The sequence below is a fragment of the Asterias rubens genome, chromosome 19, assembly GCF_902459465.1.
Source record: "Asterias rubens chromosome 19, eAstRub1.3, whole genome shotgun sequence".
NCBI lineage: Eukaryota > Metazoa > Echinodermata > Asteroidea > Forcipulatida > Asteriidae > Asterias > Asterias rubens.
This window is the reverse complement of record NC_047080.1, coordinates 11,284,249-11,304,662: the sequence shown is the minus strand read 5'-3', so window position 1 is coordinate 11,304,662 and position 20,414 is coordinate 11,284,249. Positions and strand designations below refer to the sequence as shown.

At 39.2% G+C, this 20,414-nt stretch overlaps 1 protein-coding gene across 1 annotated transcript; it reads left to right on the top strand.

Moving 5' to 3' along the window:
• Window positions 1-1,188: 1,188 nt before the first annotated feature.
• On the top strand, window positions 1,189-17,543 carry LOC117303105 (barH-like 1 homeobox protein). The gene is made up of 4 exons (XM_033787195.1): window positions 1,189-1,357; window positions 1,654-2,501; window positions 7,400-7,616; window positions 13,691-17,543. The coding sequence occupies exons 2-4, from the start codon at window positions 1,820-1,822 to the stop codon at window positions 13,947-13,949; spliced, it is 1,158 nt and encodes a 385-aa protein (XP_033643086.1). The 5' UTR covers window positions 1,189-1,357; window positions 1,654-1,819; the 3' UTR covers window positions 13,950-17,543.
• Window positions 17,544-20,414: the final 2,871 nt, after the last annotated feature.

Genomic DNA, 20,414 nt, shown 5'->3' with positions numbered 1-20,414 from the left:
AACGAAAACAATAACAACCACTGGGCTTATTTTACTATAAACAGGTAAGATTATTCAATGAAAGCGACCTGTTCCATTTAAAAAGTAAGCATTAGTACGGAAAAGGTTTGGGAGGTTTTTCTTCTGAGTTTTGTGTTGTGTATTACGACACGGCAACAAAGCATTAGTAAGGAAAAGGAGAATTTTTGTTTATGAAAATATTTATGTTTATTACCACCACACAGCAAAAATAAACTGCGGGAGATCTCTCTTTTGTACTTGGTATGTTTTGAAGGATTTTTTTGAAAGTGGTTTATATGTGGATGGAGGATCAAAGTTTGAAAAAAAAGTCCGGGGTTCTTGGTTGGTTAGAGGCAGTACATAGCGGAAGGAGGTACCGTTGACACGGCACAATGCCCCGGCAGTTGCCTCATTGTCCACCCCTCTTCAATATGTGTCGGGGTGGCAGCCCCCAACAAAGGCATCAATTACGTTATTAGTCAAACGAGTATCAAACGTGTTTTTCCAACCGCCACGTCCAACTGCTCTAAAAAACCCTGAAGAGGCAGGCAGTCGGTGGTTGGTACAAACTCCCCCTTTGAATATTGCCATAATGCCTAAACTCGTCGGAAAGTAATTGTTTCGTCAACAAACTTGAAGTTGATGCTCGCAGTGGTAAAGGGTGGGCAGCGGCCGGTAGGGCACTCAAGCATGCTTTCTTTCTCTTTTAAAGGGAGCCCAGTGGTACCCTATGTTGTTGCACGTAGCAGGGTCACTACCCAATCAACGCAGGGCTTGTAAAAATGTTCGGCTTCACCACCCAATGGTGAAGCCAGCCCGTCAGAAAACGCCGTCATTAAACATTTATGCCGTACATTTTGTCTTCTCTTCCCGGGACGTAGCACTGTTTTTGCCGTGTAGGGGAAGCCAATAACATACATTGAGTCCGTGTGTTGCATGCGTGCGTAGCAGACGACCACGGACAGGCGAGTTTTTTTGTATTCGGGGTTTTCTCTAGAACAGACTGCGCTGCGGCATCAAGTGATGGTCTGTGGCCAGCCTGTGTATAAGGGAAACCGGTGTCTTGTGTTATGCTAATCAGCATTGTAACGTGCGCGCTCTCTGACTCGTAGGTAGTAGCGAGTTTGATAAGCCGTGACAGAGTAGTCACCAAATCTCACCGGGTCACGTAGTGAAATTGCTTGGCAGCCCAGTTGGCTCTTCAGACGGAGCGCTGAACGGCTGCGGTACTTGATGACTGCTCATGAGAGATATAGCTCGATTACAATTTGTCTTTGCCCCACGACTGTTAAGTGTCCAATTTTCACCCACACCACTTCTGAAATCTCCGGTCAGACAAACGCTTGCACACTTCAAGGTACTTACAACATCACAGCTTCTGATTGCTTTGTTGGCACCCAAGAGCAGCAATTCAAATCGCACCAATTATGTGATTTTATTTACAACTTGTTAGTTTTTCAAAACTAAAAACCCTTCAATTTTTTTTTATCAAGTGGTTATATTTCATTTATCTCATCGCTGGCGGTCAGTACAAAGATGTCCTCATCCGTATTATTTTAACTTCTCTTGTGGATTTCGCGTACAGGCATTGCAACGCGAGTGACGAACACAAGTTTTCACAAATGTTTCACAACTTGTATTCTTTCTTGGCAGGTGACAGGTCTGTGATAGTTGGATGACAACAGCGTCTTGGACAAGCACTTCATCCTGGAAGATCTATTTTGTAGCTGAGAGTTGTCTGCTCTTTTGCGGATTTAGTGTGGAGGAATCTTGCTGAAGGACCGCTGCACCTTTTTCTCACTAGTTTCTGGACTCACAAATGAGAGCGTTGACTCCACCAATGGAAGCCGTACCGTTGCCAAGACTTCGCTCCCCCCTTACGCTGGCCGGTAGCAGCCCCCGGAGCGATACCAGTTCGGTACCCATGATGAATTCACCAACAGACTCTGACGAGTCCTCGGAGTTTACTACGAGTACAACCACCACAACAGGGCGACACGGAAGCAGTGCATCACGGAGCGGTGGCATCCACGGGCCGGACGCGTCGATCCTCCTGCATCACAGCAGCGCGCCCGGCGCGCTGAACTCACCCGTCGCGAACAGCACATCAGCCCCCGTGGACACCTCAGCTGGGTTGGTCATCAGCATGCCGAACAACAACACCATACACCCTTTGAAAAACTACCACACAGAGCCCGTAAGGACTTCCAACGCACCCTCCTTTCTGATAAGGGACATTTTGGGTGACATGAAGCCGAGGGAAACAAGGGTCGTCGTGTCAGAGGATGACGATGACCTGGACGAGGATAGGGACTCAGACTGTGACAGGACAATGTTTGGTGACCACAGGGACAAACTCACAGGGAGGGATTCGGACCCAGACCACCCTCACCACAGGTATCATCACCACGTACATCACCACCCGGACAATCACATGAAAAGACCGCATAGTGAAGACATGGAAGACGACCCTAAGATCGGACCCTGTGAAATGGGATCAGGTAAAACATCATCTTATCCTCACTTCATAAATGGTGTTGAAAATTACACTTGTAGTTGAAACTAATGCACCATTTTGTTCAGTCACTACTTATACCTTTTTTAGACAAAAGTAGGTGGTTGAAAAACACCCATAATGGGTGTTAAAATTTTACTTGTAGTGTCAACTAATCTACCACTTTATAGAAAGGTTTGCGGTAACATCTTCCACAAGGCTAATGGTATTAGCCAGTATGTTATATGGTGGACACAAAAGGAGTGTACTGTTTGGTTTGGGTGGGTACAGTCAGATTTACAAAACCTAATAGTGTCAAAGTATTATGTGCACCATATCTCAAAGTGGCTTATGATGTTCATTCAATACTAATACCTCTTTTAGACAATAGTGGGTGTTTAAAAAACACTAAGAGTTGTAACTTATTCTACCGTAGTTTTCGTGCTATATAGCTTATATTTAAGGTGTTGAAAATTACACTTGCAGTGTTATCATTGATATTCATTTAACACCAATACCTCTTTTAGACATTAGTGGGTGTTTAAAAAACACAAAGAGCTGTACTTTATTCCACCACGGTGTTCATTCTATTGCTTATATTCCATGTGTTGACGTGCACCAAATGTGTTACCGTTTTCCATCGGCGTGTACATTTTATAGTCGACCTTCTTGAACAGCGCTAGGTGTTGACATTACACCAACATCAAGACCCTCTTTCATTATGGTGTTCATATAACACTGAAGAACACCCTAGTTGTTTGGGACGAACACATTGTCAGTTATATTGCTACAAAACAACTTAGAAACTTATTTTGATGTGATAAAATGACCATTTCAACCAGCTGTGAGTTGAAATTGTAACGACCAATAATTACTTAGTGTACACTTTCTAAAGGACTGTTAATTCTAAGACCAATTTCCAAACGTCAAAAATTGTTAGTGTCAAAAAGAACAATATTCTTGCCTTATCACATTACAGTCAAGACTGAAACCTACAATTATTCTTCATTCAAAGATGTAACGAAATTAATACAAAATATCGTGTTTTAAATAGTACGTTTGTTGTGTCCTAACGTGACTTTAAACAAATTGAAAAGAAGTAACCACAGTGAACCGAACAAATTAACACGCACTTAGGAAATCTCTTGCTTCCACAATACAAATTGTCCTCGTCAAAGGGATTTGATATGAATTATGGTTGTATTTGGTAAATTGCATTAAACTGTTCGACATGTGTTCACTTTGCCAAATGGCTTTTCATGCACTATTGTTGCCTTATGGATGCTTTGTGTGTTGTCTCGCCGAGTATGCCATGTTTTCCGCTTTACCAACGTCCAGGAATAATTCACGCTGCACCAGATACCCACAATTGGCGATTTGCATCCCCTCTTTTGGGGGGCGAATTATGCTTTTCATAACATCTTGCGATAAAGCGAGAAGTGCTACAAAGGGTTTCGGCACTAGGAGGTGTTGAGGAAAGCGCCATCGGTTTGTAAATTTCACTTGAAATACTAGTGTGTGTAAAAATGAATGCTAGAATTAGTGTGGGTTACGAAGTCTGTACATTATGTTCCATGTGTTGTGTTAAAAGTCAGTGACAACCTCACTTACCAGTGTTTTTGATTCAGGAAAACTTTGAGTGAAGTTGTGGTGGTTGCTCCCTCCATTAACCCAGCTAGGAGAACTCTCAACTGTTTCACCCCAGATCTGCAGATATTAAACAACAAAGTAGTTGTACTAAATTATTTCATAATATATAATATTTATAGTGAGCAAAGCATGGCTTTGAAGGAATTTCGTGTTTTGGAAATATTGATAATGTAAACGGAAAAACATATATCGGAGATTGGGGAACTAAGCTTATTTCTGGGTCTTAGAAAGTGGTGGGGTGTTTAATTTGCATTTAAAGAAAAGGTCAACTTCTAAATTGAAATAGATCATTTCAGGATTGGACAAAACTTCTTATCTTTGTTTCACTTCAACGACAGTGTGGGCATGCTACTATCAATCAATTGTTTAGTTTTGAATTTGACGGGTTAAAGTCATCAGTTTAGGGGCTTAGTTGATGACAGTTTTTTGCAGTTCGGTAGAAAAGTCAACTACAGGCCTTTCGAAAACATAGGCCCCGGTTTGGGCTTCGTCTGTAGTTTTGGAAACGTACACGTTCGGTATGGCACTTTAAACAAACAGAAAGAGCCTATACGCCTGGGTGTATGCGTGGTTTCGAAAACGGCCGGTATAAATAAGATTGGCGTTTTCAAAGATTAAATCTAAAAGCTGTGACACACTTCAATACGATTTTCATTTTGTAACGGTAATATCTGATTACGTGACGAGTTGTGGCTGAACGACATCTTTCTCAACTTTCCTGCAGATGGTCACAAATTGTTATATTTCTTAAATTTGTACACATCTAAGAATTGTGACGGACAATTACTTTGTAAGTCTGCTTTATAAGGCTATCCAGACAAAGCAATCAAAACTGCTACAAGAAAATGTGTTCCGGTATTCTTTCTTGAATGATCTCAAAAGAGTTTATACTAAATTATAGATCTTAACTATACTATACTATATCTAATATATCTAAACTATACTATATACCAAACTATATACTATACTACAAAAACGCCAAATCAAGAGAAAATGACGAACATATTACGAAATCAATAATATTTATACTGCACCTTCAAGCTTTTGTCAATACAATGTCATGAGTCGAGCCCTAAGTCCTCTGCCCAATGTGTGTTTAAATAACGTCGATTATAGAGTCCAGAGAATTTGGGAAAATAAGGTTTCTTTTTATATAAATTTATTTTAAACATGCTGAAACTTATACAAAATTTCACGAAAAAAAACAATGTTTACATTAGTATTTAATCGAAAATAAATCCATGTTATTTGAACAATGTACGTCAAAATGTTCAAACCGCCCTTTCAATTTAATTCAAAGTTAAACGAGGAGGTCACAAAATGTATTCAAGTTGAAATATTTGTGTTTTTCTCACTAGATATTGCTACTGAATAATTCACGAAGTATAAACAAAGAAACAAAACAGTTTGGAGTGATTATAAAAAATACAATGAGATGTAGAAACCAGTCCCTTGATTTAAGAAACAAATTAGCAAACACAGAAAGACAAAAAGAAATCGGATTTTTTTATACTTAAAACATCAGTTGTCTCCATTTACTGATTTTAATGTAAGCCTGTTTTTGGTTTAAATGAATCTATAATTTGACGCAGGGTCAGGGGCCTAGAATTATTTCAATTTCCAAGTTTTATTTTTTGTTGGTTCATTTTGTTTGAACATGGGACATTACTAATGCATTTTGTCATTTCGACCTTTAACGGCGGAGTATATGCTATAGTTTGGTAAATGTCAAAGACAAGTCTCTTCTCTTGGTGTTTCCCAACAGATGCATAAAATAACAAACATATAAACATTTGGACCGAAGTTACTAGGAAAAAAAAAAACTTGATTATAATTGTATGCTTTCAGAGAAAGTCTTCAGGCCTGAAGCCTTTCTCAGATTCAAATTTTGGGGTGTGAAATTACCAATTTTCCTCTAAAAGTAGACAACTCCAAAGGGGTTGTAACTAACAATTTTTGTATTCAAATTGCACAGCTCTTCTTCGCTCTTAAACAAGTTTTTATAATCATAACTACCTTTGGGTAATTAATATTACCCCGCCTTAAAAAAAATATTTTCCAACAATATCTGCAGTGGAATATTGACACAACAACTTGTTTAAAAAAAAGCCCCAAAACCAGCAAAACCATCTCAAAACACCACGTCCAGAAATTCTTGACAATCAAAACCAAACACGTAACACAAATAAAATCACCTTGCGTCCATAAAAGTCAAATTATGACTAACCATACTGTGTAATATCATAGAGTAATTAAAGTGTCGTGAACAAAAAATTTAACACTCCCATTACGAGTTCATTAAACACCACGTCGTAAAAAAAAAAACAGAGAACAAAAACCTTTTAAACGACCGTACAAGAGAAAGTCCACGCTCGCTCCGTTTTACAGTTTAAAAAACCCCATTGAATTCTTCACAACTCAATAACGCTGAATTGGTTTTCAACGACGGGCGAACGAGCGACAAGGGGGCCCTGATGGGACGCGCCCGTTGCCTAGCCGGCTTCCCCCTTCTTTCGCCCGTGCCGAGTCAGGGCCCCGGGTCCCCACGCGGCACGGGCGATATTAGATTTTAATTTGGTTGGAAGTCGTCTAGTGGGGGAGACCCCCTCGCTAAATGGGCATTAAGTGTGGATTTGTTGCCGGCTATCTCACATCTGTTTCGGTACTGTGTGGCGGGAAGAGTGTAGCTATTACTAATGGGGTTGAAGTCATGTATGATAGGGCAGCGAGAGAGTCAGGCGAGCTTTCTTGTCTGTCTGGCTACAGGGGGGGGGGGGGGAAACCTCAATGTTGCTGTAAGGATTTGGGGATCGCTTTCAGAGTGGATCCAGTTGGCTCAAGGATTGATCCAGCTGGCTTTAGACGATGAGATTTTTACGAGACTATCTTTGTATTTAAGGGATTTAGACATGAAAACATGAACACAGATTGCGTATTGTGATTTCCCAAAGGGGCTATCTCAATAGAAATCTCGGAGAAGGCGTTTAATTGTTAACAGAAATGTACACGTAGAAGGGACGCAGAAGTTGTGTATTTTCTGTTGTATCTGACCATTTGCTGGTGTGCAAGCTAGGTTTCTATGGTTTGATTGAGAACTTAGGACGAGTCATAGGAGATTTAAAAACTTGAGGCTAGTCTTAGTTAGGACGAGTTAACTAGTCTTAACTCTTTGTGAAATCCACCCTGTGCACTATTCTGTTGTTGCAAGCATTTGCAAGTTTACTGACAATTTGCTCTTCTCGTGTGAATCTCCAGGTAAAGACAACGAGATCTCGTCGAGTCGAGACAGCCACAGTCCTGGCAAGTCCAAGAAGCCTCGTAAGGCCCGCACTGCCTTCACGGACCATCAACTCAACTCGCTCGAGAGAAGCTTCGAGAGACAAAAGTACCTCTCGGTTCAGGACCGTATGGAGCTCGCTGCTAGTCTTAACCTCACTGACACACAGGTCAAGACGTGGTACCAGAACAGGAGGTAGGTTTCACACTCACTTTCTCTATAGTATTCACACGGTGGTTTAAAAAGCAAGCATACCACGAGAAACCGAATTCACTCACTTCCCTGGTGTTCTTATGTGACTTAAAAAGCAAGCATTCCGTAAGAAACCGAAATCACTCACTTCCCTGATGTTCACATGGTGGCTTAAAAACAAAAAGACCATGAAAAGCTAAATTAACTCACTTCCCTAGTGTTCACACGAAATCTTTAACAGCAAGCATTCAATGATAAACCGTTTAAGTCTGTAAAAAAAAATACTTGAGCAGCCCATCTCATCTATTAAATTTGAATATTATGTATAAAGACAAAATGTTTCCCCTTAAAAGAAGGCTAAATAGTTACAATTGATGAAAGATTCAAATAAATATACAGATTATGAATTTGTCGACATTGTTGTCAACAAGGCTGTTGAGTATAATGTGACACGAACTATATTCAATTAATTCTCATTTATGAAAACTCAAAGAGCTTTTCTTGACAAGGTGTCAATCAAATCAGGAAATAGCCTGCCCCGAAAAAAAAACAATTTGCTGACTTAAAACAAAATTGTGCCTGCGAGGTGAATATTGAGAAAGCAATTTTGTTTTGAGGTTATTACCGGTGTGGGTGAACAATTTCTCCCACTTCGACTGTCGCGTTTTCAAGAAATCGCGATTTCATCTTATCAAAACTTCAAGTCGAGTGCTTCCAGTCCTAGACCTACGTTGATGTAAACAAACAAAAATTGCATATTGAAAAACAAATTCCTATGAAAACTTAGAAGGAAAGAATTCCACTTCTTACCACATCAAAACATCAAGTTGAGAGGCTTCCATTTTTTTAGATCCAAGTTGAGGTCAATTGTTTGATTTTACAGTGCATTGAGTAGTCAAATGAAATTTAAATCGTATCCGGCTTTAGTATTGCCCTAAGTGTACTTATAGAAGTTTTGATTAACCATCAAAAAGTAAAACTTGTTTTTCATGAAAGTGATTTTTGAAGGCAGTTTACCACCCCCCCCCCCCCCACCTTCTTCATACGGTATTAAGAGTCCGGAAACATACAAAATCTCCCATTATTTTTTTGTAAAATGTTTCCCGTTAAATATTTCCCGCGTAAATCGCAGCCAGATGTTAAACCGCCCTTTCTCCGTAAACGAAAACTGACAGCAGTTAATTATTCATGACAATTTTTTCTCCTTTACACTTTTGTGTAGTTAATTTTGTATTATCACAATTTTGCTGTGTACTTAATTTTTATCGTCGCAGCCGCTAGCAACCCTTGCCCGGATTAAGGAAATCTTCCCCCATCAAAGATGACTGATCCATCTCCAACCAATTTTCCCTGTTTGTACTTCTTCAAACCACAACCCTCATCCTAAACCCCCGCTTTAATTCCATTCATAGATGTTATATTACGCCGGGCCCCGTTCGCCGACCCAAGTTTGACACGCGGACTTTCACGAGAAGAAAAAAATTCCCGCCTGAAAACTTATCCACACTTGGCTTAACTAAGTAGCAAGGAAGATTAGTTTTTTTTTCCTGTATCGTTGTTTCATAATTGATATTAGATTCCCAAATAAAGCGAGAAGGGTTGGTTAGACACCGCGCGTGCAGAAAAATAATATGCAGAGTCTGTGACGGGAGGGTTTAAAAGAGAATTTAAACCGACTGGAATTTAGCAAATTACAAGCCGGATTAGGACCCATCAAAAGATTATAGATGCTGAGAGTGATTGATATGATAAATATACGAATCCGACCCCCCCCCCCCCCCACACACAAGTTCACCTTCACCTCCCTCCGTAGAAGCAATTCATTTTGAGAAGAATGTTTTCTTTCGTTTAAAGTCCCGTCAAAATAATTGGGCGTATAAAATAACCAATCTGATTTTGTCCAATTTGTAGAACAAAATTAATGATATCGTCTCAGAAATTGCTGCTCTACGAGTTCATTGTCTGATTATTTCATGATCGTTGGAAACTCGTTTAAACAAAATATAAATAATGTTTACTGCAATCTTTTGAGGAAGATCATCAGAGTTTCGGAAACATTTAATACTGAAAGGGAGAGAAAATCAAAATCACTCTCTTTTGTTTGTTCAGAGTATGGTTCAGCATCCTCTTATTGTTGTTCATCAACATCAATCGATGGTGTAAAAAGAGTCCATATAACTTCTAATCACTCACCCGGCAATTTGTCTGTAATGATAAAGACCATAAAATACCAACGTGCCTGAATTTATCAACTTACAAAATCTGCAAAGATTTCTGTCAGATATCTCTTTGAAACTAAACTTCCTCGCACTTTGTTCTCATTCAAGATAATTTAAACAAAATAATTTCAATGGTTTTACTATACCTTATAAAACAAGTCGTGCAGCCCCCAGACCACCCATCTCCCACTCCCCCCTGCCGTTGTTGAAATCACATGACAACCCCAAACAACGCTCTGTCTAAAGATGAACAGAAACTTTGCGTAACAATAATTCCTAGTCCAAAAAGCCAACAGAATGTGTTTACAGAAAAATAGCACAATCCAGGACAAAACTTTGTACTTAACAACAAGGTCAAAAACACGGACATGTTTTTTACCCTTCCACTTCAGTGCTTACATCAAAATAAAGTCAGCCATTTTCTGAAGTCTTTAAAGTCTTAACCATTCACCAGACACTCCTATGGAATGTCGTAAATAAATACACAAAAATGGCTACCTTTGCTTTCTTTTCTTCAAAGTTAAGAGTCAAAACTGATGTCGTGCGCCCCGACATTCCAAAGTCGATTTTACTACAAAACTCAGGAATGTGTTGTTGCGACAAACCTTTTTCCGGACCTTTTTTCTTGCTCAGTGCCCCACAAAAAATCGTCGGAAGTTTTTGAGACTTTTGTGTCAATGTGCAACGAACTGCGAGGGAAAAGTTGGTCGGGGGGAAAACAAGTTTTAAGAATGAAATTTCTTCTTTATTAATGCGAACAAGCATGGTGTGTTGTGTAGATTATACCCACTTTTTGAAAAAATAAACAAAATTAATTTGATTACAGTTGACTGAAAGTACACGTTTGCTGGTTCATCGCAAAGTCACGAAAACTTGTTATTTTTATAGCAAAGTCAATGTTATGTCTATGGAGTAACTTTGGAAATAGAACCAACTGGCGGATGGATACATGACTACCATTCTAATTAGTGATGCAAGAAAATAACTGTGGAGCCGTCGCTTTTGTTTGAGCGGAGTTTGCTGAACTGGCCATGGTTCGATGCATGGTGGCGCTCTCACCTGTTTTGCACGGTGCAGTATCAAATCATGGTGGAACAAGAAATTAAGTTTAAAACCCATTCCCAATTAATTGAAAACTATGAGAAAGAAACAGAATAATTCAATAATTTTTGTTAACCGGTCTTCATAGGCATATACATAGGCCCTATTTCACTAACAAGAAAACTCGGGAATAAAAAAACCCGGCATTTTGGGCGCATTTTGGGAAGCAAGATACACTTAATACGATTTTAAACTAACAAGAATGTTAATTTAATCTTTAAAGATCCTTATATACATCATTATATTATTTTGTTCAACACATCTCAATAATAGCGGAGAGCAGAAATTTAATGGCCATTTAATCAAATTCAGGAGCCTAACTCAAATGTTAGTTTGTGCTGACGTCAAACGAACAAATTCCGAATTTCATTTGCAAAGCATTTTTATGAACCCAGTTTCAGAGCTACCCATCCACCAAAAACAACCACATTTTCTTTTCTTTGCCTTCTAAATAGCACCTCTTTCTTAAAAAAAATTAATTGTTTAAAAAAAGAAGGGACAAAACCCCACACATAAGCTTTGGAAAAGTACACTATAAGCCCACTTGTATTTTGCATTGCACCGTTTTGATTTAACTACAGCCAGCAAAACGTTATGCCCAATTATCGCGAATTTGTTTTTGTCCCCCCAAAAAATGTGTTCAATTTGGCGTGAGCAAAGCGTGCACAAGCGAAGCTTTCCACCCGCTAGCTTTTGTCTTTGTCAAGTAAACCTGTAGCGAACCCTCTTCTCAAAAAAAAAAAAACATCAACAAAATAATAATAATATCACGGCCTGCTGTATCGTCTGTTGTAGTACAATAACTTTTGCCCCCAGGGAGTACAAAGTGGGCTATTATGTTTACGATTTTCCCTCAAAAAAGAGAAGGAAATTAGTGGTCACACAAACAAGAAATTGCCTAAATAAACGGGTAGCAGGCGCGTAATGATTATGACAACAGTGGGAACAAGGAAGGTGTTTAGTAATCGATGCTGAATTGAGAAGGTCATTGGTTTTTAGAATACAGTCGGACCGCGGCCAGTCACTGAACTTTTCTGTGGTCACTTTAGCTTTAAAAAGTACAAATTGAACTGGATGTGTGCTTTAACAGACTGAATAGTGTGCAGTTTTGATGTGGCCGCCATTCTCCCATATCCTTTTGGACCTTTGTTAAGCAAATGACTTTAGTCCTTCTGAATCCTTCACTTTGGTAATTGATACAATCAGATTTGGGACTGTAAAAGTTTTAATAAGGTGTCATTGATCATTGTGGGTTTTTGTGTGGAAAGGTTCATAGATAAATTAAATTAAATTAAAATATATGAATAATTCAATAAGTAAATACAGAAAACACATAACTAACTTAATAACTCTAAACAAAAAAATAAAACAACACCAAACAAACAAATAAACAAACAGACGAAACTTTGCCAGATTATTGGGAAACATACCTTAATTAAATTCGTCTATTTTTACTGGAACAAAGAAATAACTGTCAACAATTATTTTAACAAAGTCATGAAGGTAATGATTTCACCCTCTAAGTATGGACAATTAAACACGCTGGCCGGAATAAATTGTTATAAATTACTTGAGTGCCTACCAAAACTGATAGTTAACAACGATCAAATTTAAAACACGCTTAAATAAATATCAAACTTCATTGTCTGGCGGGGGTAATTACTATTACATGGATCAGGTAACATTCATAAAAACACCACAAGTTCAAGTTGTCCACGAGACGTTTCCGTAAAACAACAAAACCCATTTCCCCTTTGCATTCGACAACCCCGTTTCCCCGGACTCGTCAATACCCCCCAATAAAATAAAATCTGTTATCACAAAAGTGTGTCCCGAAGAAAAAGGCTATATTCATAACCCAGCACCAACAAAAGCATTCAAAGTCATGAATCCAAGTGCGAAAAAATACCCCTCCGAGGTGATTTCTCCCCTTTTTGCCTTTCTCCCTTGTTTTGTTTTCCTTTTTACTGTACATAACCAACCAACAACAAACTGAACACAATCAAAACCGCGGCAGCAGCAGCCCTTGTAAACTCCAAAGAAGGAAAAATAGCAGCGGAGTCGAGGCGGCGGAAGTGCCGTACAAAACAGTTTATGCACGGTAGGCTGGCTCGCTCCAGGTTCGGTCACAGGCGTTGATTGTTCGAGACAAGCAGCGGAGTTTAACCTTACGCCGACGGGGGCGAGCAGTGTGTCTCTGTTAAGAACGTCCGGAGGGCGCTAAATTATTGGGTAACTCTGAAATATTGGCCAGGCCCTACATCATCTGGTGATACTTTCTAGACTATAACCCTTTAGGAAATCATTTGTAATTGAACGATTACTAAACTTTTTAACGTCTCGTTTTCTTCCTCGGTTTGGCCTGAAGCCTGTGACCGCCTTGTCTCCATTGGAATTGTGTAATGTGGGGTGCATTTATACGAACTTAAGTTGAACGGTTTGGGTCAAACCATGGAGGCAAACTTACCGGAGAATTGGGGCTTACACCACGGCACTGCAGAACTCTATTGGATATTGTGTTACATCGTCATTGTGTTTCTTTCAAGTTTCTGGTTTACGAGTTAAGAACGCCATACCCGAATATGCAATGGAGGAAGAAAACACTCGTTTTCACTTCAAAATAAGGCTGTTGTATTAGGGACGTTGTGCCGTTTTTCAAAACTGACGCCATGTGCGTTTCTCAACACTGTTTCATGTTTAGTAAACGTTGATTGCACATCACTTACCTATCTTTCTTTCTTGTTTTTCATTGTCCAGGACAAAATGGAAACGCCAAACAGCCGTTGGTCTGGAGCTTCTTGCCGAGGCGGGTAACTACACTGCATCAATGCAGAGGATGTTCGCCCCACCCTTCTACTACCATCCGACCCAGGGTATCGTGTCCAATCTGGACGGTCTGTACAACCTCCACGGCGGGCAGAGACCCGTGTTTCCGCGTCTTTTTCTCCACGGTCTCCAGCAACACGTGAGCCATTTACCGCTGGCACCGAGAGCTCTTCATCCGCACAGCCATTGATGAGCCAAAACGTCTCCAAAAACAACATTGGTGGTGCCACTTTCCTGACGAAATCCCCCAAAACAAAGGGTTAAACCCTGAAACAGTGGACTGCTGTCTTGTTTTCAATAAAACTCAGCCCCATTTTTGTTCCACCCGAACGCTAAATGAGCCAAATCACCTTGCTACATGTACTCTACCATGTGCCCAGTTACCGGTCACCCGGAAGTTGAAGCCACAATGTTACCTGGTCCCCACCTCCACGTTTGATGCGTTCAATGATGCTAGACTGGCAGCCGTACGCCGATGTTGACATGTCAAGCTGCAAAGAACGGGGTTCGAACCAACGACCACAAGTGAGCACGAGGTCGTCCTACTGCTTTAGACATTCCCAAAAGTGTATGTTGTCTGGGCCCTAATATAATAGCATCATCAGAACGCATCCTAGCGAAACAACATGTTTAAAAACAATTTCCTAGAGAATGACACACGAAAATAAGCCTACTGGTATAATTTTTACTGGTGATGAGCCGAACAAGCTGTCAGTTAGACAGGCTTCGTCAAAAATAAGGCCCCCTTCACAAATACTGAAGGCCTACTATGTTTTTGATGGAAAACTATTGAGGGGAAAAACTAAGTGTACGAACAGGGCCAACATTCGTTGAAAAGCTGATGAGCAGAATGCATTCCCAGGGTACACTTAAGAAGGAAAACAGTCGAAGGAACTGTGACATGGTATTCATGGCTGGTAAACCAATTCCTGCTTGGGCAAACCATGTTTGCGCTTAGCTATTTGTGCTTAACAGCTTTTATGACAATGGACCGATGCCTTTTGACAGTATAGTGCAATAACAATGGGGTGAATTCTACTTAGCTGATTGTGAGTTCCTGACAGTTCCAAGTTGACAATGTCGCTGTGGTATCGAGTGTTAAGCACCAGACAGTATTTGAAAATATTTGTTAAAGTTTCTTTCGCTATCAATCATACACTCAAATGGTGATGCAATTTGTACGGCATACAACCATGTTGAAAATTGCTGTTTCTCGACAACATGAAGAAAATTCTTGATAAAATTACCAACAAGAAGTTTTGATCCTACGTCTGCAAAGGACATTGTCAGCTCACAACTTGACATGTCTTTCAATCGGACATGTCAGGGGATTTTACCATACCATACTCAAGACACGTCAAGTTGCACACATAACAAACAAAGGGTATAACAAGGTGTATTTTGTGTTACTGTAAGATGGAATTTAATATCTATTTACACAAAAGAAAAGTGAGTACAACGCAGAGAGATAATTCCCGCCAATTTTGACTGGCGCTTAGGTAAAACTTGTTTTGTTTTGTTGGCACACTGTAGGAATTATAAATATATATTATCAAGAGTCTATTTTCGTATGAATACCTGACATGCGAAATGTTAATTAGTGTTCAATGTCTTTCTTTCTGAAGTGCGGGACTATTAACTATTTCATGAATAGAACTAAAGACATGTCTCTGATATTACTAGATTATCTGGCTTATGGGACATTGTCTGTTACGTGACAATCGGAAAAGTTATTAAATAGAGATTTCGCTTATTCTATAGATTTTTTTTTATTTCAAAAATGAAATACAACACGCAGAGTTTTCAACAAACAAAAACAGTCGATAGAGATTTTTTAATTCTATATTAAAAAAAAGTCCAATAAAATTTGTGTTTTTTTAGAATGAAATTCAACACGCAGGGTTTTCAACAACAAAAACAGTCAAGAAATCAAGTGGAGATTTCAGATTCAATTAGACGACTGTTTAGTGTTTAATCCCTCAATTAACAGGGAATAACCGTGAGTATGGAACTACGCAAAGAAAGCCGCTCGCTGAGCGTGAATTCCCCAAAATGATATTTTTTATCGCTGGTCTACAGCGCAAAACAAAAGATGAGAAAACTTAACAAGGACAGACTTAATTCCCAAAAGAGATAACAGATTTAATTTGTTTATATATTGTATACGTTAATAAGAATACATCTTGCCAGATTGATTGTGTAATTATACGAAACGAGGGAAAATGTTTCCCGCTAGACGAAATAAGTATAAGACCGCAAGGTTTTTTTTAATAATCAAGTTTAGCTGGCTTGAGAATATTTAATATAATCTAAGTTATACCTTGATTATGAGGTGGGTATAAATAACCAGATAGGGAACATTGGATCCTTTTGTTGGAATAACTGTACGGGGACAATTTAATGAAACGCGAATCAAACGGAATTATATACGTCTGGAAGTTAATTTGGGGTTGTTTACAGCGAGCGAGGCTCGGAGACTCGTCTACGAATTAGAGATAAAAAAAACAAAGAATAGACAGAAGAAATTCGGAGATCTTTTTGTCATTGTTAGTTTCTTTTTCTTTCCAAATGGTTTGGGATTGTTTGGCTATAGCTTAAAAAACAGCAAACGGGCAGTTTTGGGGAAATGGTGATATGTTTTAATGGGGAAGAATGAATGCAACAAAGAAGTATCTCATATAAAATGCAAGGTTAAACACTAACAATTAATAAATTATAACAATATTAACAAAGAACCATTTTGCAAAGTACCCGCTGCCATTTCAATAGCCTTTGTTATCAATTATGACCAAAACACGCATGCATTTTTAATCAGCACTAGTTAAAAAGGCTGTCTCGGAAGCTATTATTACGGTACTTAGCTGTTAGCTCCGCCCACTATTAAAACCTTTAATATTTTAACGACGTCACTAATGAATAATTCAAAGTTTTTTTTGGATAAGACCAGTTGGTTAAGCTGGTTTCAAATTCATATGAATACGAAATGGTAATTTGTTAACTTATGCGCACTAAGTATGCATAAATTAACAAATTACCATTTTGCTACACGAATCCATGGACCATATGCACATGGCGTCATTTAAGTTTAGCGCCCTCAGCTGGAGATCAAAAGAAGGTTGCTGATTGACCCATCATGTGTGTTGTGCGTACTGAGATGCGCGTTTGCAATCGCTGCAACATTGTTTTAAATCCAAGATGGCGGCGTGGTGACGTCATTGCATAAGGTCCATTGCATCGTTTAGGTACACATAGAATGCAACCATAACGTTTGACATAAACACTCAGATTCGCACTTCTTCAGTGCGTGATTTATTCCATAAACTGCATTAATCGAAAGCAGAACATCATTCCGAAAGCCTACACAATAATATTATCAAAAATACCATATAAATAAACGAGAATCATTCCTTTTTAAAATGGCATTCCAAAGTAATAGACCACTGCCATTTAATGCCAGTTTATTATCTTTTGTTGTTGTAAACAAACCCAAAATGTTCATTATTTTTTCTTAAATTTCCTCTAAACCTACCACTGATTACCAGGTGAGGGAATCAGATTGTTGTAATATAAAGCTGTTTGTATAAAAAACAAAAATCACAAATAAGGGGAATTGTGACTTTAAAACAAAATCAAAGACAAAAAAGAGAGACATGAAATGTGTATAATGGTTGCCCTGATGCGTAATCCAACTTGTGTAGATTTATTTGTATAGTACAGTTTTTTCCGTGAAACTTGTGAGGTCAAATAAAAAAAACGGAGCTAGCTCGAAGAGCGTATACAATGATTCAGTGACTCTGCGCCATCATTTGATTTGATTTATAGTGTTTGTATTATTTGAGGGTGTTAATCTTGAGATTGTGAAGAGGGAAGTCAGTTATCGATATATCTTTGTCGATAGTATTGATCAGTGATAGCATTGATTATAGACAACATGAAATGGACGGGTTTGGTGGGGTGGGGAGTTGGTGGTCTTGAAATTAATCAGACTTCGAAAGGTCGCTGGTCCAAATCCCACATGTACATTTCCCTAATGTGGATATCGCAAAGCATTGACTATTGCCTATGTGTTTTAGAAAGTATCATTAGTGAATGACGGCACTTCGAAAATGAAAAGGGTGTAGAAAGAGGGAGAATATCGGGTAGGTTCAACCATAGAGAAATTACCATATTTTTTTCTGATGCATGGTTCAAAGAAGTTCGTTACGACAACAGAGGGCGCCTTTGAACACGAAGAGCCTGCCTTTACAGGCAATGTACACAATTTTTGGGGGCTACGGCTATGGCTGGATTGGTACGTCATCACGCGTTAAGGTATAGGACGTCCTTAGCAACACCCTTAGCATCAGTCGTAGCCGTACCGGATAGTTCGGATACGGCCATAAAGACACACAGCAACGTGTCGATCAAGAGACCTTTTCGGCTAAGAGCAATTTCATCAACAACTGGTTGCCCTATCAAGATGCAAAACGGACTATGCCCCTGTTCAAAAACACAACTTTGGTTTAGGCTACGGCTTAGCTGTGGCTAAGGCTCTGTCTTAGGCTACGTCTTTAGTTTCAGGACACGAACAAGCGACCGGTACAATAGTTACGTTGAATTGTTTTTGTTGAAAACTGTTTAGACCGCGATCACCACAACCATTGCCGGCGTTTGGTTTAGACCGCGATCACCACAACCATTGCCGGCGTTTGGGCTCAAACAGACGGCATGGCAGACCTTCTCTTCGCGCGCTAAAAGGGTTCCCAAGATGTCAGGTCATCTACATGAATCGTCTATTTAGCGTGTTCCACGTTCATTGATTATTAATAAAATGCCCACGAGGATCCGTCGGTCACACTTCAAATAAAAAATATTCAAAAAAAAAAAAGGAAAGTAAAAAACTGACTAGAGATGCATCACCAATGGAACTGCGCGATAAAAATTCGGCTCATGCCCAACGGCTAGATTATACTCGATCTTTTTTATAGTCTTCTTTAGCTCATCCCCTCCATTTGAAAACTACCTGATCACCACGATCTTTATGGCCCCGGGAAGGATTGCAAATCATTGCTGGCTCTTCGATAAGTAAAAGGAAAGATTATCAATAAATTAAGGGGTTCGTTAACATTTCAAAGATAGTTTTCGCAGGACCCGCTCTTTAAATTCTTCTATGAAACTTGAGGGAGTTGCTACCTATTTTGCGGCTACATGTAAAGGAGAGGGACGAACTGGGTAAAATAACAGCGTCCTAAAATTGTGATGTCATTCACCATGATCGACAAGTTATTCAGTTTTGCTTAAAGGTGTATGTTTTAATTTTTTTGAGAAAATAAACAATTAGCTGTTGCAAATGGACCGATAAATGTACTCAAAAATTAATATTAAACTTAACCAACAAGTGTATTCCTACCCCTTCCAGCCCCCCCCCCCCCCCCTCAAAAGACCGAATGGCATTTTCCAATCATGCATGCAGTATGTAAAGGTTCGCAACATTTGAAAGTCGGGTTTGTTGTTTAGGGATGTTAATTCAATAAACTGAAGCAAAACAGAAGCAGCAGCATAGATTACTTTGCGGCACCGGCACATTTCACTTTGAAGCCCGCCAAAAATATTCACCGCGCAATCAGAGACGTCTATATTGCGTGGGAGAGAATCAGGTGAAAACATCAAATGACCGTAGGGTGTATTTTATTGTAGGTACGATAATTTTATTGTAAGGCCCTTGTCGTCACACGAGGCAACTTTTACAGGCAACTTGGAGGCAATCAACTGCAGTGCATTCTACATGACCACTTTGGTAGCACATGTATATATTTTTTTTCGAACAATGTTTTACGATCATCAAGAATAACATGTGAACAATCAAATGTGAATGGCTTTTTTTTCTTGGAGATTGCCTGGAACTGGTTGCCTTGTGTGACATGGCCCTTAAACTGATGGAAATGTTTGCTCTTGAAGACACTGTACACGTTTGGTAATTGTCAAAGACAAGTGTTCTCACGTGGTGTATCCCATCATAACCATAAAATAACAAGCCTGTGAAAATTTGGGCTCAATTAGTCATCGAAGTCGCGAGAAAATGATGAAAGAAAAACACCCTTGTTAGACGAATTTGTGTGCTTTCAGATAGGAATAAAAGACGTCTAGTTAGAAGTCTTATATTATTTTAGTGAGAAATTACCCCTTTCTCAAAAATTACGTTACTTTAGAGGGAGTCGTTTCCCACAATGTTTTATACTATCAACAGCTCTTCAATGCTTGTTGCCAAGTCAGTTTTTAAGTGAATATCTGTTTTGCGTAATTACCAAACGTGTTCTTTGTGTAGACACGCATGTTTATTGGGGATTTTTTATTGGGAATCCATTGACAAATGGGTGAAATGGATTTGCTTGCGTAGTGCACAAACTGTGCTTGATGTACAGCCAGAGCCCTCCAATGCTAAGGGAATTATGGTGCCCTCTATCGGCCAGTTATATTATCTATTAATTCCTAAGGGACCACTCCGAAATTTGATTTTTTTTTAATCGCTTTTACCCACCAACCAACCCCCCATTTCGATTTTTAAATACTGAATAGTTTTATAATATAATGCATACTATATGAATGGCAAAATGAAGCCTCAAATGAGCCATGGCCCAATTTCATAGAGCTGCTAAGCACGAAAATTTGCTTAGCA

What these genes read in the sequence shown, in the direction of transcription:
- LOC117303105 (XM_033787195.1), top strand. Translation starts at nt 1,820, where the DNA reads ATGAGAGCGTTGACTCCACCAATGGAAGCCGTACCGTTGCCAAGACTT. An exon ending in ACCCTGTGAAATGGGATCAG is followed by an intron (nt 2,502 to 7,399) that starts GTAAAACATCAT and finishes GTGAATCTCCAG; the next exon opens with GTAAAGACAACGAGATCTCG. An exon ending in ACGTGGTACCAGAACAGGAG is followed by an intron (nt 7,617 to 13,690) that starts GTAGGTTTCACA and finishes TTCATTGTCCAG; the next exon opens with GACAAAATGGAAACGCCAAA.